Consider the following 26,069-nt stretch of genomic DNA (forward strand, 5'->3'; position numbering starts at 1 on the left):
TCTTCCCTTACTTCTCTCACTGAAGCAGAATGTCAAACCACGGCATGTAACTTTTGTGCATCATTCCATCACTGATGTCTGCATACTGTATCAAATCTACATTCAGAACTCAGTTTCACGGTCGAAGTTAGAATATGCTCTATCCTTCTACATGCTCTTTCTCACGATGTATTTGGCAGGAAGAGATCTGCTTTGTAAAATGAAGACATATGGTAAAGGGATTCTGGTTCTGGAAAGTTTACTGGTGCAAAAATGCAAAGTGTCTGATGTAAGTCCTTCCTTAGCGGAAGTGGAACAATCTTCTGCCTGGATAAAACCTTTATTTTATCAGGTTACCTCAGATGCTATAAATCCATTATTGCTTTATTTTAATTTGCTGATGGCTGTTCCTTACCTTAACCCCAAAGAACTTTTTAGGTTATATATATATTTAAAAGGGAAGTCTTTTCTTAGGTGTCCAGGACAATCCCCCCCAAAGAAAATACTGTTTCTTACCTTACTAGGCAGCAGCAGATTTCTAGATAAGATACACAGTAGAAAAATTAGTTAGGGATAAGACATAGCTGATAAAAGCAAGGAAAACAAAATGAGGCCAGCAGCCCAGTTGTTGAAGGGAGGTAGATGAAATGCCTTGACTGGCAGTGGGAGTAGCGGCACCTATCCTAAAGGAATACTCTGAATGGTGCCAAGGGGATAGCTTGCTTTTAACGAGGACTTGCTTTGGGTGATAGGTAAACCAAGAATGTGACAAAGGAATGTTGCCTGGAGTCAGAAATAGAGGAGAAGATGAACTGGTGATAGGTCTTAATTGTAGGTTTTTGATCACAGATCAGAGGGGACAGAGAGGAGAATAAGTCCGAGCTACAATTACAGAGCAGGCATCTGGACATTTAGAATGTTTAGACTGAAGTGACTAGGATGAAAATACCAAATCAGAAAAAGAAAAATCTCTATTGGAGTTAAATGAATTTGAAGATGTTGCAAATTCACCATTTCTAAGGAATGTGTGAAAGACTAATAAAAAAATGCTGAATCCATCAGAGAGTCCATCTAAGGAGAGGAAAAACCATCACTAAGTACTGTCAGCTTTCTGAGTGATATCATGTTTTTTTGGTTTGATTCCCAGCTTCTCTCTACATGTGGATGGTTCCAAGCAGGATTGTGAATTATTGCTCCCAATGATTTCGCCAGCACCTGGCCTGGTAGCTCGCTGCCATCGGCGCGTGCATGCGTAACGGGTGAATGAGAGGAAATTTGTAAAGTGCCTTTTCCATTGTATTCGGTTCAGGCATTAGGGCCTTAATGCCAATGCTACTCTGTGACCAATGGATGTCGTGTTGACGCCCCTTCCTGAGCTGCTGCAAAGGTGGTCAAAAAGAAAGAGAAAGCAAAACAATTCATACTCAATGTTTTCATCAGAACGTTTGTTCTTCAGCTGAAAGGACAAGTCCTTTTCTAACATGTCTTAAATGTTCACAACACGAATTACTTTAGATATTTTAGACAATAAAGACATAAAGTATATGAACCCAGTTGGATTACGCTTCAAAACAGCAGGATCCACGGTTCAGTGTCTGCACCCTGCATTTGCTTCTCTTCTTCTCAGTGCACACTGGCAAATGTTATTTATACGCTTTGTTCAGTGTGATAATTATGAGAGAGGAAATGTCAGGGCTATGTACTTGACCCATTCAAACAGCCATTGATTGTTGTGATCAATCAACCCTACTGTTTGGATGGAGAGCTTCTGTATTCAGAGTGGCATTTTACAGGCTCCTTTTTTTAAAGCCCCACCTTGAATGTTGATTAGCTGAGGAACATTGTCGTAGCAGCTTTTCTAGACATTTTTCCTGCAATTAGTCCTTGACACAAAAAGGGAGACCTCCACCAAGAATGGTAGATACTACTCATAGGATGGCTGTTCCAGAGTAATCAATGAAGGGAAGGAAAAAATAAGCGATACAGGCCATTTGCGCCCTGAAAACAATACAGCTGCTCATTAAGTACTGACAACAATACAAAGCGATCAATACATTTGATCTGGAGGGAGCGGTTGAAATATCATCCTGATAGGGTGTGTAGTGCGGACAACAGAAGGCAAACCACCGTGGATGGACTCAATAGGAAATCCATTGCTATTCTTGGCAAGTGGTATTTGAACCGAGTTCTTCCAAAGGTGAGTTGTCCACAGTGTAGGCCAAGCGGGATGTGAATTCTCGCCGCTCCCATCGGTTTCTACTGTAATGCAAAAAGTATTCCGATCAGAGACGCTGCAAAATGTTTTTAAATGTCAACTGTGCATCGGCTCATGCAGAGCAACATGGATCCGAAGACTAATGCACGTATATCATTGCATGCAGGGGCATGGTAGTGAAGGGAATAGTGGAACTATTACCACAGGGCCCAACATGGGAGGGGGACCCACTATTTCTAATATCTAAAACAATATTCGAGCTTCTTCGGCTTCAAGGGACTAAGAGACTAATTTGTCAAGTACAATATTTGTTTCCTCACTGAATAGACCTTGTACTGTGTTGTTTGGGGAGAATATTAATAATTCATAGTATAATTCACGTTATTTTGGAGGAAATTATTTGTGTTTACAAGGAAGGGACTTTTTCCTGGTTATTCCGGAAGTAATAAGGGAGGAATATTTTATGTTTGGCTAAATTTCACCAGAGCACTATCTATTCAGGAACAATAAAAGGCATTTCCTGTGAACTGTGTGAACCTGTTTTACTTGCATAGATTGGCGCATTTGAAGAATTGCTCATGTATGAGGGGTCGTTCCTGCCACTGTGTTAGCAACCTGTAATTATTAAAGCAGGGTTAGAAGGTGGAAACGCTCAACAATAAACACAACACCGTATTTCTCAATTAAAAATTTAACAACTTTTTAAACTTTTTTTAACATGATCAGATTATTGTAGTGTTTTGATAAGTTTTACTGATGGAAATAAACCTTAAGCAGCATCAAAAAAAAAGTTTAATTACCATTTAACATGACATGACTCAGTTTAGGAGTGATAGCAGCAGTTCTCAGTTTTAATACTAAGGCTAAATACTACTTGTAACAGTATTAAGACCCTTAATTCAGCCCTTTGTAGGAGCTCATTTGGCAGCAATTACAGCCTCAAGTCTTTTGGGGTAAGTCTTTACAAGCTTTGCACACCTGGATTTGGGCAGTTTATTGCATTCTTCCTGGTAGATCCTCTCAAGCTCCGTCAGACTGGATGGGAAACATCTGTGAACTGCCATCTTCAGGTCTATCCACAGATGTTCCATGGGGTTTAAGTCTGGGCTTTGGCCGGGCCACTCGAGGACAGTCAGAGACTTGTCCCAAAGCCTCTCCAGCGTTGTCTTGGCTTTATGCTTCAGGTCATTGTCTATCTGAAAGGTGAACCGTCCTCCCAGTCTCATGTTGTGTGCACTCAGGAGCAGGTTTTCTGTATTTGGCTGCATTCGTCCTTCCCTCAGTTCTGACCATTCTCTTTGACCCTGCCACTGAGAAACCCCCCCCACAGCATGATGCTGCCACCCCCATGCTTCCCTTTAGGGATGGTATTAGCCAGGTGATGAGCAGTGCCTGGCGGTTGCTAGACATACTGCGTGGAATCCGACCCAATTGGTTCAATTTTGATTCGAACCTTCTTCTATTTCACAATTATTGAGGCCACTGTGCTTCTGGGAACAGTCAAAGCTTTAGAAATGCTTTTATACACCACAATTTTATCCTAGAGGTCTACAGAGAGTTTATTAAATTTCATGGCCATTATTTATTTATTCATTTATTATTGTGGGACCCAATTATCACAGGTGTGTGCCTTTCTAAACTCTGTCCACTCAATTCAATTTGCCACAGGTTGACTCCAGTCAAGTTCTAGACACAACTCAAGGTTAATTCAAGCAAACAGGAGGCACCTGACCACAGTTTGGTGGTCATGGCGCGTCACTGCAAAGGCTCTGAATACTTTTGTAAATTAGAGACTTGATTTTGAATATATTTTCAAAAACGTCTTAAAACAATTTGTCATTATGGATCACTGAGCGTAGATTGAGGGCCAACAGTGGCAATTTTATCAATTTAAAATTAAATCTAAAGCACAATAAAGGAGAGGGGTCTGAATACTTTCTGAAGCCACTGTATAAGGATTGTGCCTTTAGGATTCTTTAAGGATTCTTTGAGTATGATGCTTGTATGTTGCAACAGACTGCTACTTCTAACCTAGCGAATAAAGCATGGTTCGAGGTCTTATTTGATTTTCTTTTATTATGAAATACAGTATTACACTGATCCTTCCTCAATTTACGGGCCAGGTGTAAGATGCTCTCTACCTTTGCCTAATGCTCGGGGTATAACACAGACCTGAAAAACTGTTGACAGAAATAGCGCCAAATAAAGTAAAACCTCACAGTGAAAGCTTCAGGCAGTAAATGCAGTATGTTGAGAAAAGAAGGATGAAATATACTGAGATTTCAAATGATACATATTACATTTAAAACACTTTATTACTGATTACATGATAGCGATTAGAGATGCGTGGGTTTACACTAGCTGTTTTTTTTTTTATTTCCTAAAATCGTTTTTGTTATTGTTGTGTTGTGTGTGTTCTATAAATTTCACTTGTTACTTTCATATAGATCAGATATACCTACAGAAACAAGCGCTGACCCGTGAAAAAGCGCGGCCTGTGGTCTTTATCTGGATGGCGAAGGCCATACGTTTCTCTGCCCGACAGCAGTACGTGTGGAATAGGTTCCGCTTCCCCTGATTGGCTGACACCCCACACCGAAAATAACTGGATCGGGGTTGGAAAAATTTTACGCCCATCAAATATTGCCAGATTGGGCTACTTTTTGCTCAGTTTGTGCCCAGTAACGATTCACTGCTCAAATGTCCATTCAGCCGGAGGACGTCAACAGAAAAGCTCAGAGTGAAAACTCTGGGGCAAGACCAGCCGAAGGACTTGAGTATTAAGCAGCCTCCTGGACTTGATTGAGGGAGTTCTGTTAGCGAGTGGCATCACCACATTCAAAAGGTCAACTGTTACACACAGTTGGAGTAAAGCAGCCGTCATCCTGACAAATCCTAAGCTCCATCAGAGCTGTCTGAAAACAACATTTCAGGAGCTAAAAGTTTAATTCCGTTTCCCCTGGAGGGTGTCCTCTGTCCTGTCAAGTTTAAAACTACAGTTCTTAGTTTTGCTGTTTACTGTGATGTCCAAGGAAAAGTGGGAAAATTCTGACAGGTCCATGAGCCACATGTCTCGTACACAGTTGTTTTCCCCACTCCGCTATTGTTACACACAGGGCTAAGCACTGCAGTGTGTGTTTTTAGTTTACATTCAACCAATTCAGTGTTATTTAACCAGTAGCCATTATTATTATATAAAATTATAATAACAACTATAGCAATTATTTTTATTATTATTATTATTATTATTATTATTATTATTAATGCTGCTTCCACAGTGGATAACATTTAACCCTGAGGGCAGCCAAAAGATACAAAGATCATTTTGTGGCACAGTAGTGATAATTGTAAAGTGATAGCAGTTGCCAAGTGGCCACCAGAAGATTCCCTTTTAAACTTTTAGAAACCGCTAGCCACAGGCAGCTAGCTGACTGCTACGTCGTACGCTACATGCTCCCGGCTAAAATACACAGAGCTACCTACCAAGGGCTGTAGCCCCACCTGGCGAAGAAGTCACACCGCGCCACTGGTTCTTGTTCTAGCCCTTTTATTGACATTTCTGTTGTATCTGACGGTGAGCTCGGGTGTGGCCAGTATACATTTCACGTCAGAGGGTATATGTAGAAGCATGGTCCACGGTCATCTCAGGGAGATCAGTCTGATCTCAGCAGCCCCTTTGGTCATTTTACGGTGGCACTGCCGTCTCTGAAGTGTTTTAAGCAGAGGAGAGATATAGAAAGATATCATTCCTTTTGGAAAAGTCGAAAACAAATATCTGTGGACGACAAACTGGTTTGGCTAAAGATTCCTGCTGATGTTGTACAACAGCAGTGCCTCTGTACTTCTGGCTCCTTATACAGTATATACTGTACATGTCGGCAAGAATGCTGTGTATACAGTAGTATACTGCGGGTAAAGTATTGAGAAAAGGTCCACTGTTTCTGCCCCTACTGGTTAAAGCTGGCACGTGCTGCCAAGTACACTAAGTTCCTGGAGTTATTTAATTGGCTAAGGGTGAGGAATGCTGTGGTGACATGTCCATAGAGAGCAGGCCACCTACAGTCCACGTATCACCTGAACACATCCATGTTTCACCTCAACACGTCCAGGTTTCAAGGCACGTTCAATTTATTATGACCTCTTATACAGGGACAAAAAAATAACCTAGTAGTCTTACTAGCTAAACAGTGCAGCACTAGTTTGAAATCAACTGCTTTCATTCAAGACGTTATGTTTTTGTTATTTTATCACTTTAGGTAAAATACAAGTCTTAAGTCTTTCCTGTGCACAACTCTTTTTGTATTTCATTGTGTTTCTGTGAATCATCCACAGATTTCCATAGCAGCACAGGGAGACAGGGGAACAAGTGAAGGACGGCTTGTTGCTAATTGGACTGTCTCTCTTTGCAACCCAACCCACAGTAGTCCATAGTAATATCCATTCTTGTGATTATTACACATTGTAGGAGTATGACATCTGTATTCACCTGATGTTTTGATCTGCAAACCAACACTGAGAGAAAGAGCGCATGCTTCTGTCCTAGCTTATAAAGTAGCCTGCCAATCAGACTTACCTACTATTTTATTTCCACTGACACATCAGACCTATTTGAATCACTGAAAAAACTGGAGTCATAGCTAGAGGTTGGACCCAGCCTACTAAAAACATTTCCTGAAGACAATCCGTCATTACTGCAAGAGATGAGTACCTTGATTTTTGTGCAACTGAAGTTAGTAAGAATATGGAAACTTCATGACATTTTGCAACTAAAACAAAAGCTGATCTAAACCGCTGCACGATGGCTTGATCGGCACATTGCGAGAGTTATGACATTTGAAATTGGAGTCTGTTACGATGGTTGAATTATAGGCATAATGTGAGTAAATTGAAGTCTTCAGATATATGTGCAATAATGTATTTTACTTTGAAAAAAAGCATCTACAGTCCACCTGCCCAGTTGTCATCACATGACCTGGGTAGGCAGGTTTTTGCATCAAGAAAACACGCAAGTATAATTCTGCTTATGATTACGTTCAGTGATGTGTGCACCATCTTTTTAGAAATTCGGGTGTCATTTCCACTAGCCTGAAAGTAGTGTGGGACGTAGTGGGGTGAGGTGAAAGAATTATTAGAGAGATTTCTCAGAATAACACAATGCAAAAGGCCCATGCCTGGAATAAGATCATACAGTTGAATCAACACCTCTCTACGGTTTCGAGAAAAGCTGAACACTCAAACATTCATGAAGAATTTACTACAGGTCTTTGGAATTAGTCCACAATAGTTTTGGCTAGGTGGAGCAAATATCATCATAAAATTTAAAAGGAGATTTAATTTTAAAGAGAGTGCAGGACGTTTGTCAGTTTATGCGGGTATGTGATTCAATTCAATTCAGTTCAATTTTATTTATACAGCGCCCATATCATAACATATAGGCACTTCACAGAGTAAGGTGAAGACCTTACAATATGGTGATGACGATGATGATGATTATAGTTTGTGAATTGCTAGTGTGTCAATCCCATATCGATGAAAACAGAAGAAAATGTGTTCTCAGTGTACATTCTCAAATATACTGCATTCTTTTGTTATTTTCATATTGATCTAAAAAATAAAATACACAAATATCGAAGAACTTCAAAACAAGTGCAGAAATAGAAAGACAAAAAATAGGAAATTAAAACTTTATTTCACTCCAATGTGTTTACCAAAAACAATGTCATAAACATGAGAGAATAAAGATCAGATTGGCCACAGATGTAAATTTGAAAAAAGGAAAACAAGACCTAACCTGCTATACATCACCGCAATTCAGAACATACAAGAGTTTACTGTCAATGCAAAGCTAATCTGAAGACACCAACACAGTTCAAATGCTAAAATTCACAGGCAAAACTAAGCAGGAAAAAGACTTTTTGGTTCGCAAATATTTGGCAGCCGCTGTGTTGAATAAAAGTCAGAGTATATTCAAATAGTATACTGTACAAAGCTTAGACAGAAATCATCAAACCCCCAAAACTCTCGGTGCACAGAAACCTTTCCTTTAACCATGATTAAAAATGGTTTGGAGGTGAGTTCACTTGCTGCACCGTATCCCCTTTTCACCAGAGCAGGGCGTGCAGATCTACATGTTGCATCTCAGAAATCCAGGAGTTGACTCCGAAGCCGGAGCAGAGGTCCCAATGCCCAGCTGGTGGTTCTGGCCAGCTCTGACCTCTTGTGAGTAAATCAGTCCTGTCCTCAAAAACTGGCTGCCAGTTACGTGGCAGTGTAAATGAGAGACATTTCGGAAAACTGTATCTGTGACCGTGTAAAGAAAATATCGTTATCGTTGCCAGAGAATGCGTGACTGCGGTTAAAAGCAGAAGGACAGCAAAAGTCTTCCAGAATTAAAGACCGAGGCGAAGCTGCAGCAGACTTCACTTTACAAAATCACACGCAGACATACTGGCGTTGTTGGCTTTGTCTTCGAATACCCACACAAAATGAAAAAAACCATTGTCATGTACTAAGTGATGAATGGTATTCTGTTTTGCTTGCAAAGCCTAGGTGACTGTGTTTACATGGGCATTAGTATCCCAGTTTTGAATGTTATCCTGGTTTTGGTCGTATTCATATATATATGAATACGACTTCATATACGTATTCATATATATATATGATGAGAAAACCTGGTTCTTCATCGCCCTGTCGACATGACTCCAACAGGATCCAGGTTTCTAATAGTGACTCATCAGGTTTTTTGCATTTTTACTACTCAGTAGTTGCATCTCATGTTTCCCCTTTTTTTTAATCTCTTGCTGCCTGCTGTAATTTACGATCGAAGGACGGAGAAGTCTCTGTTGAGTTGCTTGTTTGCAGCACATTGTGTAGATCCAGGTGTGTCTTTGAGTTCTCCAAGGCTCATCCACATTTCTCATCATTTCTCTACAGACTGAGTTACCTGAGCAGGTGGATTTGGGTTGTTGCTATTTAATGCTATAATGATTTGTATTTACTGTATCTTTAAAGGGTTCGACGCTTTAAAGTTTGGCACCAAAATATATAGATTTTAATAGATTTAACTTGAGTTTAACTAAATTATCTGAATCAAATATGATCCTTTTTTAATGTATAGTACATGCACATCCATTTGATCTAATTTCATATTGCTGTACGCTAACAATACCCCCAATGTATAAATAATAATTATCTCTAGAATATATTGATAGTCAAAAAACAAAGTCACAACAAAAAAGTATGTACAGTACATTGATAATGTTTGGGTGAGGTAAGAAGTACAGCAGGTTCACAACATAACTGATGATGGGATTTATGCTCAGTGAAATAAGCACAAAGCTTCATTCCAATTAATAAACATGGGGTGTCGAGATTCAGGGCTCATGGCTGGTAGCTGTCGTTAGCTTGGTTGGTCTGTCCAACTCTTGGATCCAAACAAGATTTCTTGACAACTACTAGATTGCCCTGAAACCTTGATACTGATTTTCAGGAATCCTTGTGATTTCAGGATCCCCTGAAATGAACAACATCATGTCAAAACTTCAGCACTTTGTTCCATTACAAGGTATTTCAAAAGGTAAAGGTCTGATTTTCATAAAATGAGCTTTGGATGTTCATGGTCACCTGACGATGAATCCTAATGGGTTTCGACATTTCCATCAGTGCCTTTCACCACCGAGCCAAAGCTTCTACTCAGAGGTTTTCCTTGTCGGACATTCAGTGAACTATCGTCTAACCATCTTCAAATGTCAACACTGCACACAAATTATTTCACAATCTCACCCCAAAGAAAATGTTTACGTCATATATTTTGGTAAGGCTTGTTAGCCTCGTAAGGCTTGTAAGGCTCCACTAAGACATTAACACTGGAATCTGCAAGCTAAATTTTCTCTTTAATCCTGAGACAATTCAACCCCACAAAACATTGCGGTATCATTAATTTATGGCAGATGATCAATTTTTTGCTTGAGAATGGAGTCCTTTGAATTTATTTGAGATGGAGGAGTTTTGAAGAACGAGGCGTCCAAGTTGACTCCCCAAATTACTATTCAAAGTCAGAAAGCCGTTTCTGTTTTCTTGACTTCATTCACTTTTTATTACTGAGCTGCTCAAAATGAAGAGGGATGACTCAATGAACATCTCATAAGCTTCACCCTCATTGACATAATCTTCAACCCTCAATGTAACTGTCATTATAGCCTCGTTTCCATCATTCGAATCACTTCCTTAATCATCATTAAATGCATGTTCAAATCAGATTTGGCCCAGCTTCACTCTCAGCCTGCATCCTGTGCTTTAGAGGGAATGACACACGTCGGCAGTCAACTGGAGTCCGTGTACCAATCCTGCCGTCACACGGGCATCAATGACCTTGTGCGGTCTCATCGTGATGAGGAAGAGGACAGCAGTTTCTTCATCTATGTCCTGTTCATAAAGAGCTCAACTGTTTCAAACAGCCGTTTCCTGGTCTTCTCTCTGTATCATCTGGTAATGCTGTCTGTTCTCCAGATAGGCTGCCAGTTCAGCATCATGAGCCTTCTCTGCTCGGTTCTTAGGTGTGTCACCCTGATGAAGAGACACAAAGAATTACAGAAACAGACGGTTACAGATTATTTCTAGCAGCCTAACATTTACAGTCCACATTAAGCCAACTCAGGAGCTACAGGCCCGGTTGTCATGAAATACTCCTGACCTTCCTGTGTCTATCACATCACGGTATATAATGGTGCTTTTTAGTTTATAGACTTTTAGTTTATAGACACTTTAGCTACAGATTTGTACATTTGGTGACATGAATTTCTCAATACCGCCTTCACTTTTTATAAAGTCTTCAATCAGTCAGGACAACAGCAGTGTACATTTTATGTCACTGTAATTTAAATGTCTTTAGTAATTTGAAGAGATCACTGTGGGCTCTGGGAAATTATGGAGGCTATTTTTCACTCGTTGGACATTTTATAGACTAAACCATGGACAAAAAAATAATCAACATAAGAAAGTTTTTTGGCCTGTTAAAAGACTTCATGTGCTTCTTGTCTCTGCTTAGCCATGTACCTTTTTCTTGACACACTTTCTTCCTGAACCTTTTTCTCTCCTTGCTGATGGCAGGCAGCACACATCAGACACGCCACGCTGACGGAAGTAGCCCGGGCTACAGTAGCTGAGATGCGCCAGAGTGAATGTGATTAAAACTGCTGCGTTTCTGGAGAATTACCATGCGTCAAGACGCCACTGGTGTGTGGGGCTTTACATAGAGAACAACAGGCATGGGTTTTTTTTACACACATCATACGCTGTCGGCTACACCGCCTTGAGAAGCGAACGCTGACATCCCAGAGAAAAGTAATACAATTAAGAACCGGGTTCCACCACATGCAGCTTTTAATTGCTCACCACTGTCACCGGGGATAACAAAGCTGAAGTTAACTTGATTTGGATAAGCAAACATTCTGTAGCTCAGCGAAACAGCAGAGTTTCAGGTAACAGCAAATGAGGACCAACACATCAGGCAAGACTCAGCAGTCTACCTGCTTCTAAAGAACCAGGGCCACTTCTTTGATGCCAGTAATGTTACACAACTTTTTTGCCCCGAGCTGAGCTGTGAACAACACTCATCATGCATCTCTTTATCTAGCAGCTCACTGTGACTGTTTCTGCTGGTGGTATAATCCCATCGATACTTAAAACTGAGCTGTTGACCAAATAGATGTCCACTTCTGCACGAGACAGTCCAATCTGCACACCAGAGTGAGTATCTCATTAATGGGCAGATTGACAGTTTGCTGAACACGCTCATGCTCCTAAAGATGAACCGTTTGGATTTAATTGAACCCTCGAGGTCTTTCCTCTTGTGACACCCTCACCCGTAACATGGTCAGACCACTGGCAAAGCTGTGGGAAAAAAAAAAAAAAAAAGCACTAATATGTTGTTCACTCTGTCTAACACTTTGCCACTGCGAGCTGCGATGAACACTGGGTTGCTAGCAAGTCTAAAAGCCTTTAGACTCGGGGTCCACACTTTTCTTGCAGCCTTATTCCCACTTGCCACAATGGCCAGTCTCTCCTCCTCTCTGTACTGGAAAGTCTGAGTTGTTTCATTAGGCTCCAGTTACCATGTCTAATAAGTGTGTCATAGTGAGTTTACAGGCCTGTTGATGTTGATGAGTTTTCCGTTTCACATTTTTCTATAATTGAAAAAGTGCAGTTGTTATTAAAGTAGCATTGTCTCCAACTGATAAAAATGAGATAATGAGAAACAACTGAGTGCAATAAACAACATGTGTCCTTGGAAAGAAATACATACACAACACAACCCATGCTGTATTCTAAGTGGTTGTTTATGGGGAAGGAGCCAGTGAATCACTTCCAGAATTTAGAAAAGACTCTAATTAGTTGAGTCCACTCTGTGTGTGTGTGTGTGTGTGTGTGTGTGTGTGTGTGTGTGTGTGTGTGTGTGTGTGTGTGTGTGTGCATCCGAGGTTCTAGCTGATCTGGAAATATTCCCAGAGAGAGACAGTGAGAGAGATGAATAGGGAGAGTGAAAGGGGGAGTTTTCTTTCAAGACCAGTGCGTAACACAGCACAACTGCTCCTAAAGCCTCCAGTTTACATTAACCATCCAGACAAAGAGAGAGTACTTCATCGTGAATGTCAAAATCATGGTCTTCTCAAGTCATTGCTCTCTCCTCTGCACTCAGTCACTTTCTCTCATACTCTCTCTCTCCTCTCTTTCCTCTCTCTGTATCTAGGTCATTGCTGAGTCCAGGCAGTTAGGAGCTTTTCTACATCACTGAAACCTCCATGGAAAACTGAACAAAAATGAAAGAAGATGCATTACACAAACGCACGCACGCACGCACGCCACCGCAGTCAAGTTGGGAAAGCAGTGCAGCAGAGCCTTCGACGGCCACTGTGATTGTCATGGCTCCAAGAGAAATGGTGCAAAGTTCTTTGTCATTTATTTGTATAGTCCACTGTCACAAACAGTTACACACACACACATCCACAATGGTTCTTGACCTAGCCCACCCTTTCTAAAGAAAAGTTCTCCATCAAAACGTAATTTAACAAAACACTGAGAATCAAGCTTTTCCAAGTACTGCAATACGAGCTTTGGCTGGGGCAATAGTTCCAGAAATAAAATGATAAATAAATGTATAACTAAGCCTAATAATAGTCCAGTATCACTATAATGCAACCAGTTCTTCACATTTGTTCACCTTCAAGCCCTGACAGCCTGCAAAAGGAAACTTATTTCCCGAACTTGTATTTGGGATGTACATTTTTTTTTTTTTTTTTTTTTTTGGTCATTACCTCGAGCTCATTACCGTAGTTGAGGGTTAGAACACAGATTGAATGGTGAAATGAGAGCTGCGCCTTCAGGCTAGCGCCTCTACACCTGATTATCTGGTACAGTACCTGCATCACTGCCCGTGCTGCACCATCTCCAAGTCCATCAACAAGAAAAAACTTCTTCACCCTGGGGCAGCAACGCACTCCCAACCTGAGGGTGGCAATCTACTGTTTTACAGAAGACTACAACGGCCAAAAAACATAGAGGTGCTGATTCTCACAATCGCCACTTCACATTTGGCTGCAAACCATCCCACCGGGTGCAGAGACTGTGCTCTGATGAAACTAGCGCAACCGCGTCAAGTGCAGAAAGCAGGAATCCAATCTCAGGTGCCGGTTATAGGTCACCAAACCCACACACTTTTAATGCACAGGCAGATGGAGATGTTAACCAGCTCCAGTGATTCCATTTAGCCTTTAGCTGTTACTCTGGTGTTCTTTTTTACCTCACTGAGCATTCTGTGTTTGCCTGTGGAGTCATCTTTGCTGGGCACCCAATTCTAGAGAGAGTAGCCTCAGAAGTAAATTCTCTCCATTTATGGACAGTTTGTCTAACTGTGGACCGATGAATAGCTAAATTCTTTGAGCTTGACTTTGTAAAACTTCCAAGCTTTATGCAAATCAGCAATTCTTGATCCAAAGTCTTCTTTATACTCCCTTTTCATTGTTCACATCAGCAGATGCTTCTTGTGAACAGCAAACTCAAAGTGGTTGAGTGTTTTTTATAAATGAAAGTAGCTCTAACCCACACCTCCAATCTGGTTTCATTGACTGGACTCCAGGGGTTCACATACTTTTTCCAGCCTACACTGTGAATGTTTTAATGATGTATTCAATAATAGAAAGCAAATTACAATGACTTGCGTGTTATTAATTAAAATAAATAGTGTTTGTTCATAATTGTAACTTGATCTTTCCATATTTTAAGACAAACTTGTACACAAATGCAGTAAATTCCGGATGGTTCAGTTACTTTTTCTTGCGACTGTGTTCAAAGTCATTTTAAATTCTAATGTGTAATCAGTGAACCAAGGAGCTGTACCAGTGTAAATGGTGTACTCTAAACGTTGGACTCTACACACATACAGAACCTACCTGTAGGTCCGTTTTCATCAGTGAGGCTCCTGCTTCTACCAGATAATGACAGATGGTCCTGTGACACAGAGATGCAGCTCGATGAAGGACCGTCTCCCCACTGGTGGTCCAGAGTACGGAGACAGAGAGAGCGAGAGACAGTGAACACGAGATAACAGCATCACACATCTTCTGGATGTCAAACACCACGGATGATCAGGCATCCCACTGCATCTGTTGGCGTTCTTATGTTTATTCTCTTTAAATTTTGGTACACTTGTTAGGATGCCCAGCACATATAGACGGAGCAGGGCCCAGTGGGACATCATCAAAGCTGGTGCTACAATCAAAGGGCAAGGTTTCACAAGTTTTACAGCAGCTATGCAGTGTCAACTACAAAATGTCCATAAAACATTTTAATTATCGTCGCAGGAAAAAAATCAAAAACAAAAACTATTTTAAGATTAGCACTTTAAAGCCTCTTTATAATTTATTTAAGTCAACTTTAATAATTGAATTGTTTAATGGTTTAGATGATAACATTAACCAGGACTGTACTTACTTCAGTTTTTCTGTGACATCAAGCAGGTCATTTGGAGCTGGAAAACAGGCAGATGAGAGGAGATTACTGTAGACAGACATCAGACCAGACCAGTGATTGCTGACTTTCAATGGCTCGCTACAAAGTGAATCAAAACATTTGTCTACTTTTACGGGCTTTCTGTGAACTCAAACTAAACATTTCTAGTAAACTGCATTTATTAATTCCCCTTGTCATGGCATCAACTGATAATCATTGAATGGTGGACAAGTCATACCTGAACTAACAATGTGATTTATCTACCTGTAATCTTGTTGAAAAGTTCATTACCAGCTACTTTGTAAAAACAGACTGTACATTTTCTATCCCAAATGCCATGTTAAAAAAAGGAGTACATGTAAATAAATATCACATCCACAATAATTCATTGATACTGTCACGTAGTGGAAAATCCTGTCATTTCCCCCAATGAAAACTGTCACATTCCAACACAGTGTCCACCAAATTCAGTTCATATGCAACTGTTCCGCATTAGCCCTCTGCTGTATGCTCAGTGGCAACAATCGGCAACAAAGCAGTGTGATGCTTTATAGTGCAGTGAGAAGCAGGAGCTCAGAGGTTGGGGTAGCAGCAACTACATTCTTTTTTTCTGTCTCATACTGGTAGTATGGCTTGACATTATTTTAATATTTAAGCAGGACTTCTATGGCAAACACACATTTTAAAACCAAAGGAAACTTGATCTAGAGTTGTGTTTGGTCCAAATCTATACATTATGTATACATGTGGTGTACTGTACAAAGCATCTATGGTTGCATAAAAATATCAAAAAACACAATGACATCCCTCATAGAAGTCCAGAAGCCTGGATCTATAAGAAATTGATTACAATTTCACTAAATGTAATCTAATTACAACACACGGTTATATGGTAAATTGTAATTTATAATGGATGCTAGTGTGCTGGTTTGGTTCAGTTACCATTGTCAAGAATGTAGCGGACCATCTCTTTGCTTCCTGTACTGACAGCATGATGCAACAAACTGCAGTCTGATTGGTCCAACGCCGTGAGGTCGGCCCCCTTGAGATGCAGCTCCTGCAGCTTTTAGCGAAACAGGGTTTAAATGGGCTTTGAAAAGGAAAAACAAGATGCAACTTGTGGCAACATTTGGACTGACTAATACAAATATCAACAGAAAAATCTTTTCCCTTAAAGCTGCGTGGGGTGATTTTTTTGACCACTCAAGAGCAGCTGAACAAGACAAAAATTACACTATCTGACATATGACCTCATAAAGTTAATACGCTGAACATGCTAACACACAGATACTTATTTATCAGCATTAGCAGACACTGAGCAACATTAGCATTCACGTGACGTTATGTTTGTTCCAACCTGATGAATGTAAGGCCAATGCTCAATCTCCTTCAAGCTCGTAGTTTTGTCCCCACCCAACCCCAACTCCTGAGAAAAACATGGCTCTGTAGCCACTATGTTCACCAGCTAGTCTCTAATTGAATCTGTGTGCTGAGCAGGTGGTGTACCGTGGCATTAGCAAACCATATGTGTGATGGATGAACATTGAAACATGGATAATGGCTTGTTTAATGAAACTGTTACCCACCTTCTTCACGTCCTTATTCTTTACGCATTCGATCAACATCTCTGGGATGAGAGAGAGAGAGAGAGAGAGAGAGACTATTAGAGAGGAGTTCTCAAGACGTTTCAGAGTCGATACAAACTTCTGTTGTGATGTAAATGAAGATGTGGTTTAAGAACATCTGGCCGCTTTTGCTTTGTGTGTGTTTCTAATGGACAAATCGGGGACAACGAGAGCATATTTTGAGCCGAAGATAACAAGCAGTCACAGGAAAACATCTGGTTGCAGATAAAAGTGTCAGGAAATGACAGAAATCAGTTATTGCTGAGTATCACTGGCACACAACAAATTACATTTTTCTATGTTCATTAGCTTTTTGTGAAGTCAAATTAAACATGTCTTGTTTTCAGAAATTGCACTTATTAATTCTCCTTATCCTTATGTCAACTGCTGCGGAGCAGCACAGCATGAACACACAGCACCATAAATCTGCAGCCCGGGGCAGATGGTGTGTGTTTCTTTAACTGCTAATGGGTGCAATGACAATCCATAAGTTTGTTGAAGCTGTTTATATGCTCGGCATTTCTGTTTTAATCCTACTGCATCTCATGTTGCCGGTCCTGTCATATTGTTACTGATGTGATACATTTGAGGAATTAAACATGAAAAGCCAACTTTTTTTTCAGAAAAAGAAAGTTGGGAAGGAGGCAGAGACAAACAGGATTAGTGACCTCTGGTGATCTGATGTCTCCCACAGAACATTCAGAATACTGAGTTATAACCTACAAATACTAAAAATCGGAAGTGTTTAAGGGGCTTCGGGGTGTTTTCTAGTCTTCATAGTATGTACTCATAAAACTGAAGCAAGAGGTGCAGCTATATCAGACACTGAAATAGCAACTCTGCCTTTAATGGATAGAGCCATACGACTACATCCCAGTGTGGTTCATAACATCTACAACAACCGAGCCCCCGAGTATCTCAAAGACCACTTGCGGCACGGTTGGGAGACTTGTGCTCGATGAGGCTCAATACCAACATGGATGTTTGTTCCCTTAGATTCTGTGGCACAACAAAGTGGATTAGATCAAGTTACCACTGCATTTTAAAAATAAATAAATAAATAAGTAACCACCACAGCTTTAGAGAGACTGTTCAATTTTAGCTTATGGCAAACTTGGAAGTGTGAGCATATATATAGTGTGAAAACTCAGTTGCCAGTTTATTAGTTTAATTGATACACCCAGTTAAAACTGAGTCAGTCTAACACACCAGTCCTGTAATAAATCCTACATTCCCAAAGCTTCTAATGGTCAGTTTTATAGAGGTGTTTATTCAACTGTGTAATTGTTTTGGGGGATTTAGACTGTGTTGCTGTTGAACTGTATTGTGTTACATTGGTAGGTGTTTCTATTATTTTGTTCATCCCTTTTATGTCAATGAGAGTAGGCTAAAAAAACAAAAAAAACCCTCTCATTAAAATACAGCCTCCAGCTGCCAATAAAAGCATCGTCATTACAATGTACATCCCCATCAAAACCATCGCAAACACAGACATACAGTATATTCATGTCATTGGTCACTGGTTGCAACACATGCTGCATGTATGGCTGAAGCCAGGCTGGGATATGAGATGAATGTTTATTAGGCTGACCTCAATACTTGCTCTCACTCCTCTCTCTAAATAGCTGAGTCCTAATCCAGTTACGTTAGGCTTAGTGCAAATGTGTGTGTGTGTGTGTGTGTGTGTGTGTGAGTGTGAGAGAGAGAGAGAGAGAGAGAGCAAGAGAGGAGAGAGGGGGAGAGACTTCAAAAAAAAAAAACTCTAAGAGCTTTTGTGGCTGCAAGACAAATCAAAAACAACACACACATCACAAAACCCAACACACACTCTGAATGTAGGAATTAAAAGAATTTAGCCCTGGGAGGGAATTAAGCAAACCAGAGAAAATGAGAGACAGTCTTAAGACATGAGAGGAGAGGAGATGAGGGGAGAGGAGAGGAGGGGAGAAGAGAAGAGAAGAGAAGAGAAGAGAAGAGAAGAGAAGAGAAGAGAAGAGAAGAGCGGAGAGGAGATGAGAGGAGAGGAGAGGAGGGGAGAGGAGGGGAGCGGAGAGATGAGGAGATGAGAGGAGAGGAGGAGGGGAGAGGTGACTTATGAAACTATAGGGGCAATGCATAGACCTGCCCCCCTCTTTCTGTCTCTCACAGTCTTATAAATTGAGCACATCTTTCCTTCCCTCTAACCCCCCCTCGCTTTCTCACACACACGCACCTCACATGTCAATTGCTCCATTGAACTCCTGAGTTTGATGCAGTCAACCTGTCTGACCCTTATGGGAGCTGTGTGCGTGCATGTGTGTTTGTTTGTGTGTGTGTGTGTGTGTGTGTGTGTGTGCGTGCGCGCGGATGAGCGAGAGAGGACTAGGGTCTGGGTTACAAATAGAGGATGTGTGTATGAGAGAAGGAAAAAGACTGAATTTAAACATTTCCATGACCCAATCGGCCTCTTTTCAAAACCAATTCTGCAAATGAAGGAGAACAGCCCTCATTCTGTGTAAGAATGGCTGAAGTTCAGCTGAAGCTAATCCGAGGTCTGCAGTTTGCCACATTTACAGTCAGCTTAGTACATTTTTCCTCCATGTGCCATAGTCGGTGCTTCCTCGAGGGATACTGTACTCCCTGTGTGTTTGTTTGTTGCCAGGACAAAGATCTCCACTCAAATAGTCTCCACAGACTGCCGGGGGGCCCACATTAGCTTCATCTGAACTTTAGAAGCCATTTAGAAGTCCTCCATATCTTACATCATAATCGCGCTGCATAAGTGGGAACCTGCCCTGGGGGCCCCCGGACCCTCACAAAGGCTCCACGTTCACAGTATCGCAATTTGTTTGTGGCACTTTGATTGACTGCATATTTGTTTGGTGATATTGTATGTACCACTAAATATAAACTGAATATGAAAAGAGCCCCGAGGAGACACTTGCATTATTACGTAATATCCAGTCCATTCAAGATTTGGTAATAATGCAATGTAGGGCCCCTACGATAAAATCTATTTTTGAGGCCTTTATCATTCCAGTTTATATTTCACTTACGTGGTGCATATTGGTTCATGAAGTTACCAGACACTTGATTACAAATTACTAATACAGACACAATGCACAAAATGTTGAAGAAATGTGGGTCAAATGAGGGGATCAACCCTCTTGAGTGTTAATCCCGCCCACACTACATATGGCACCTTTGAAAAGCCAAGACTCTGGGCTCTGTTTTAATCCACCAGTGCGGAGTGGTAGGTCTTGGGCACAAGGACCGCGTGGGCCTCTCCACTGACTATTTTGGTTCCTGTAGGTGCAGCAGCGCAAAGTCTGCAAGGCCTGGCAGAAATGGACGATACTGTAGATCCGAGTGTGTGGCGATTGATTAATGCACTCAGCCATTCCCATCACTGCTCTCACAGCTGAGCCAATCACAGTGAAGTTTGATGACGACAGCTCAACAAATGAAGAATCGGGCTCAATGGGGAAAAAACATTTTTGTCTGGATGGTGCAGAACAGCAGGATGTGAACGCACAATCACCAGAAATTTGCAGCAGCCTTTCATTAAATTAGTCTATTTACATGTTAAGCATTGTTGTGTTATTGCTGTACATTTTCTTAAAGTATTGTGTTTGCTCTTGTTGAACAAATTCATCAGATTGGCAGAAGATTGGTGTTGCTCCAGAAACAGATGTGGTTTTGCAACATCTAAGACCCAATTCCCCCCAGATTTGCACTGCCTCATTTGAATGAACCTTCCACCTGTTTGCACTTCTCTTTCCACCTGTGCAGCACAATACCACACAGATGGGCAAAGCCGATTTCAGTGGAGTCACCGTGTTCCTAGGTATCAGTTGCTGTTGTATGCAGAAAGCGACTGATTTCCACAGTGACATTAATCACTGGCACCAAGAACTGGGTGGCGCTCAGCTCTGAATGCAGAACACCAAAACTGGAATCAAACACAAACCTGCTGGCAAACGCACCACTGAGAAAGAAACACGACTGTACCAGATCTTGACGTGAAAATACAAAAGTTCCCAAAGAGAACAGAACCAATCGAGAACCTGACAGCACAAAAGACAGCTCACACACACTCCAGGCATGCAAAGTGAGCGTGAAAAGTCAGAGGTTGAGAAAAAATGTGTCAGAGAAGAAAACACTCTGTCTGGGGACACAGAAGCTCTCTTGCATCTCTGTCTTATTTTAGTCGGTCTTCACTCCTTCAAATGACTGTTCAGGTTAGAATCCGGTTTAGGTTTAGGGTTAGGGTCAGGGTTGGGATTAAGCATTTGGTCTAGGTTACGGTTTAGGTTACGGTTAGGGGCTAGGGAATGCATTATTTCAATGAGTGTGTTCACAAGTATAAGAGAAACGTGTGTGTTTGTGTGTGTGTGTGCGTGCATTACCTCTTTCTCTCTCCCTTTCTGTTTCACTCGTCTTTTGGCTCTTTTCCTGTCTGGAGAGAGAGACCAACATACATAGAAAGGCTGTTTAACCCATCACTGTTTCTGTTCACTCTACATGAGCTACACAAGCTACCACGCAGAGCTGCTATAGCTTACTCCTCTATAGAGGCAGGCTTTCTTGATATGACCGGTAGTCAAAAACTGTATTGTCAAAACACACTGCACAAGGCATTATCAATTGGGAAAAACTACGTTCCAGGGTATTAACAAAAAAACATATTAATGCCATAGTTCAACAGCAGAAATGTGAAATGTGTCAGAAGGAGATTTTTATATATTTACAGATTCATATATGTACATGTACACACACACACACACACACACACTCACTGTTCCTCGCGGAGGGAGGAGGCTCTTTGCTCAGCTCTTGGCACTGCAGGGCTTTGTGGTGATAGGATTTGCAGGGGTCACTGTTTTTTAATATGAGGTCAATATTTGATGGCCCCTTTTTTTCATTTTGAGGAATAATGGGAGTTGGCCTGGTTCAGCTCAGCAGGCGTTGTTTGCATGTTTTTCTGTGCATCCGCAAGATGCTTTTGCATAACTCTGAATGCATAGTTTCGACTAGGTGCTTGTCCAATTGGGACACATTTTGGTAAGAAAGAGGACCCCGCACCTCACTGCCAAAGAGGAGAATTGGTTCTATGACAGATTCAAATAATTTGAGCCAGATTAAAATTGGGATTTTGCATGTAAATTTGACATTGTATTGCACAGAATGCCCCCCGTGCTTTCTCTCTCAGTTAATTTACTGCTTTAAAACTTTGAGTGGAACTTACTTTCAACCCTGAATAATTATAATCTGTGTGTCCGATAGCTCTGGACCTTTTTTGCGGGATTGTTCTAACAGGTCCAGGTTCTGCTGTAACCCCTGGTCTTAGGAGACAGCAGAACCAGGTCTACGCATCGAGCTGAGTTTTGATCTCGGTGTCATGTAGCGTGAGACCCGGTGCTGCTGATTTCTCTACGACAGTGGCCAATTCATTAATATAGGTGTTAAATCGAGTTGGACTCAAACAGCAGCCCTGTCTCCCTCCACACTTTCTTAGAGATGAACTTTGTCCTTCTGTTGCCAATTTTTATACCACACTTGTTGTTTGTGTACATTGATTTAATTATGTCATATGTTTCACCCCCTACAACCAGATTCAATATCTTTGTAAAATGGACAATTTTGCCAAATACAATCAAATGCCTTTTTGAAATCTGTGGTCTAACTATTGGTGGACGTGTTTGTCAATTAAGACATGTATGGTGTAATTATGATCTGAAGTGCAGTGTTCTGGTATAATTCCAATTTGGAATGGGAGTTTCTGAGTCTCAAATGTATAATGCAACAAAGGACCTTTCCCTCAGATTACTCTTCACACAGATGCCTCGGTAATTATTTGGGTCGAATGTATCTCTGTTTTTGGAAACTGGTGTGATGAGATCATGATTCCAGATGTCAGGGAACTAACCTACTTTCAGAATCAAACTGAATAGTTTCAGGATGTCCGATCGGAGTTGGACTGGTGCGTTTCAGCATCTCATTCATGATGCCATCAAGCTCGCTGGCTTTTTTTGGGTTTTAGGGCTGAGAGGTTTTTGCTCAGTAATGGGGGAGTCCAGGGGACTCTGATTTCCTTTTATTGCCAGCTAATTTATTTTGCTGTTATCTGGATTTGATTTGGGTCTGTGTTTTTTGGTAGTGTTTTGTAAAGTTTTTCGAAATAGCCGACTCATATGTCTCCATTCTGTATCACAAATTTTTCAAATCTGGATTTCTCAAGATTAATCGATTTTCCCAACATTGTGTTTATGGACTACTCAATTAATGACAGTTATTTGTGTGTGCTTTTTTCTTCGGAGTGTACGTTTGTAGTGTGTCAAAGTAAGGAAGGCACAAGTTCACATTTCCTGGATCTCTGTGTTTTCGATTGGATAATCTCCTAAGATTTTGTCTAATTTCTCTAAAATCTTTATCAAACCAACTGTCATTGTTGGGCTTTTGGATTTCGGATCTCTCTCTCTCTCTCTAATTACAAATAAATTTTGCTGTCTATGTGTTAAGACAAAGTCTGTCACAAATAAAATGCAAAATTTTAAAAAGTATTTGAGTCAACTGTCAATAATTACAGACATTTTTATACATGCACAAGTAAATTTCATGCTTCAGAGCTCTGAGCTGGTCTGGCCGAAACAGACTCGGTCCATAAAGAGAGCAGATCAGCGAAATGAGCCGGAGTCGCACATGGTTTATGGACCCGGTAGGCACGCACACACCGGATAGAATGGCAGCAAACCATCTTCGACAAACAAGGCGGAGCCAGAATGCAATGCAGCCGGAAGCTATGGACATTGGTGTGCAGAGCAAAGCTTTGGTGAGCGGGCATATGGAGAATGGAGATACAGGGTTTGGTCAGATTGCACAGCACACCTTTGAGGATTGTGAGATGGAAAGGGATCTCAATGGGTTGCTTTAAATTAGGGAGCGGAGTCAGCTAGCCTACCCTTAGCCCCAGTGACTTAATGGCAACCCGTCCCTCACCCTCCAACTGTGAACTAAACCAAGTGAGTCCTGAATGTAGCGTTAATAATGATAATAATCCTAATACATTTTATTTATACAGCACTTTAAAAGGAACTCAAAGATGCTTTACATTGATAAACATCTAGAAAAAAGAAGTTAAACACACCTGAGTGAGGGTTAAAAGCAACTTTTAAAAGGTCAGTTTTGAGGGCATTTTTTTAAAGCTGGGGAGGGTGACAGAGTGTTTAATGTCCATGGGGAGCGACTTCCAGAGGGTGGGCGCAGCTCTGACGAGGGATTTGTCATTCCAGGTTCAGTGGTTGACCCTCTGGGGAATGGAAAGGATTTTTTAATCAGTAAAGCGGATGTCTCATGCTGGGATGTAGTGGTGAAGGAGCTGGGAGAGGTAGGAGGGGGCCAAGGTGTGGAGGGCTTTGAAGGTGATGAGGAAGATCTTGAATTGGATGTGGTGGGGGATGGCGGAAACGGGGCTGATGGGGTCACGAGAGTGATACACAGTGACAAGACAGGCAGCAGAGTTTTGGACATATGGGAGTTTACTGAGAAGTTTGAAGCGTGTGCCAATGAGAATACTGGTAGAGTAATCAAATCTGGATGTGTTTAAAGCCGAGATGAGTGTTTCTGGGGCGGAAGATGACAGAGAGGGTTGAAGCGGGCGATCATTTTTAGATGAAAGAAAGCTTTTTTCCACTGTATGTGACCAGTGGGAAACATTAGCAAGCCAGGAGTTACCAGGAGGTGCATTTCTCCTCTTTTGGTGCCACACCTCTAGCTCAGACTGTCCACCGAGCAAAAAAAGATATCAGCTGATATGAACCCTCCGTCAAACTACCGGTAAGACGGCAAACAAGTCGCCCCCCAAAACTGTCAAAGTTATTGAGGGCGTTACTAATAAGTGTGAAGTTACAAAGTAATGCATTACTGACCAGCACTTCTTATATATAATAATAATTGGAAAACTGTAACGAATAGAAGAAACGATGGTTTAGATGACAGAAAGAATGAAATGGCGAAAGGAAGTTGTCAAAAAAATAATTCTACAATTAAATAAGTGTATAAATTAGCTACTACTTGCAAGTAGCAGTATGTTTTATGTTTTGTCATGTTTTGTCAGTTTTTATACCCTGGCTCTCAATAAAAAACATTTAATTTAAACTGTACGTTTTCTAATTCTTATTATTAATTTTCTTAGTAATAGGAATAATGATAAATAAAAGCTGAATCAAGTGCTTTATCAATGTTGTATCTGCTGTTTCTGACCATGAAAAAGTTAGAGAGAGAGAGAGACAGAGAGAGAGCGAGAGAGGGAGAGGGAGAGAGAGAGAGAGAGAGAGAGGGAGAGAGAGAGCTAACCGTTGGCAGTTTGTGGGCCGGGTTCGGGTGTCTGTGTCTCCATTGTGAGTCTATTTAAATTGATGATGTGTGTTCAGGGTTTTTTATTTTCAGATCCTAGACATCTTAAGTAGGCGCTGGTGGGACATTTGAGATTAGCTGGCTCAATGTTTTGACACCTCACACACACGCGCCTGCACCTACAAACACACACACACGCACGCACGCACGCACGCACGCACGCACACACACACACACACACACACAAAAAGACTGGGCCTGTTCAGGGTACAGACAAACAAAAACACTACATGTTGTCATTTGTCAGTGAAATAGTGTTTTAATGAGCAGAGTACTGTTTTGCTTTAATGAGCAGCAGTTTTTTGTTTTTAACGCGACACGGAGGCTTGACTCAAACTGACAACATCAGAGGCGCACGGCTAATGAATGAAAACTCTATGTACAGAAGACACACTCACGCAAAGAGACGCAGCGACGCCAAACCGCTGGCAACAGACAACGCCAAACCACATCGCAGCTCTCGTGGCAGCTTTTTCACACCTCGGCCCCGTAAACGTTGGACATTGGTATGTGCGCGTGGTAGCTTAAGCGATGTCACAGGTTAGAGAAGACCACAACCATCAATGACAAAGCTGCCAGGGTAGCTGCACAGTATATACAGTAGACACTGTATGACTGTGTATGTGATCAAATATATGAGTGGACTGAAGTGTTTGTCACCATCTGAAAAGAGGGAAATGGAACTCAGTCTATAATTGCATTATTTAAATCCTGTGATATCGACTTCTACCTAGCTTCAGCTGGCAGACAGCCACCCTGACACCTGTCAGATACCTTGATAAACTTGAGGATGATGAGCTGTCCGGGCCCATAGGCAGCACTTTATCCTTAGCATACATTACACTTTCACA

At 41.2% G+C, this 26,069-nt stretch overlaps 1 protein-coding gene across 5 annotated transcripts in view; it reads right to left on the reverse strand.

Moving 5' to 3' along the window:
* Positions 1–7,893: 7,893 nt before the first annotated feature.
* Positions 7,894–26,069, reverse strand: part of LOC120798004 (diacylglycerol kinase zeta-like) — a 100,695-nt gene continuing 82,519 nt past the window's right edge. For 4 of the 5 annotated variants that reach the window (XM_040141892.1, XM_040141891.1, XM_040141890.1 and 1 more), the window contains 6 exons: positions 21,213–21,262; positions 16,786–16,826; positions 16,142–16,262; positions 15,182–15,218; positions 14,641–14,740; positions 7,894–10,759 (listed from right to left, as the gene is read on the reverse strand). In XM_040141892.1, coding sequence (XP_039997826.1) covers positions 10,643–10,759; positions 14,641–14,740; positions 15,182–15,218; positions 16,142–16,262; positions 16,786–16,826; positions 21,213–21,262 — 466 coding nt within the window. In that variant the 3' untranslated portion in view covers positions 7,894–10,642. The remainder of the gene's footprint in view (positions 10,760–14,640; positions 14,741–15,181; positions 15,219–16,141; positions 16,263–16,785; positions 16,827–21,212; positions 21,263–26,069) is intronic. The other variant, XM_040141889.1, reaches the window with a different exon arrangement.

This window comes from Xiphias gladius, chromosome 13, assembly GCF_016859285.1.
Source record: "Xiphias gladius isolate SHS-SW01 ecotype Sanya breed wild chromosome 13, ASM1685928v1, whole genome shotgun sequence".
Classification (NCBI taxonomy): Eukaryota; Metazoa; Chordata; class Actinopteri; order Istiophoriformes; family Xiphiidae; genus Xiphias; species Xiphias gladius.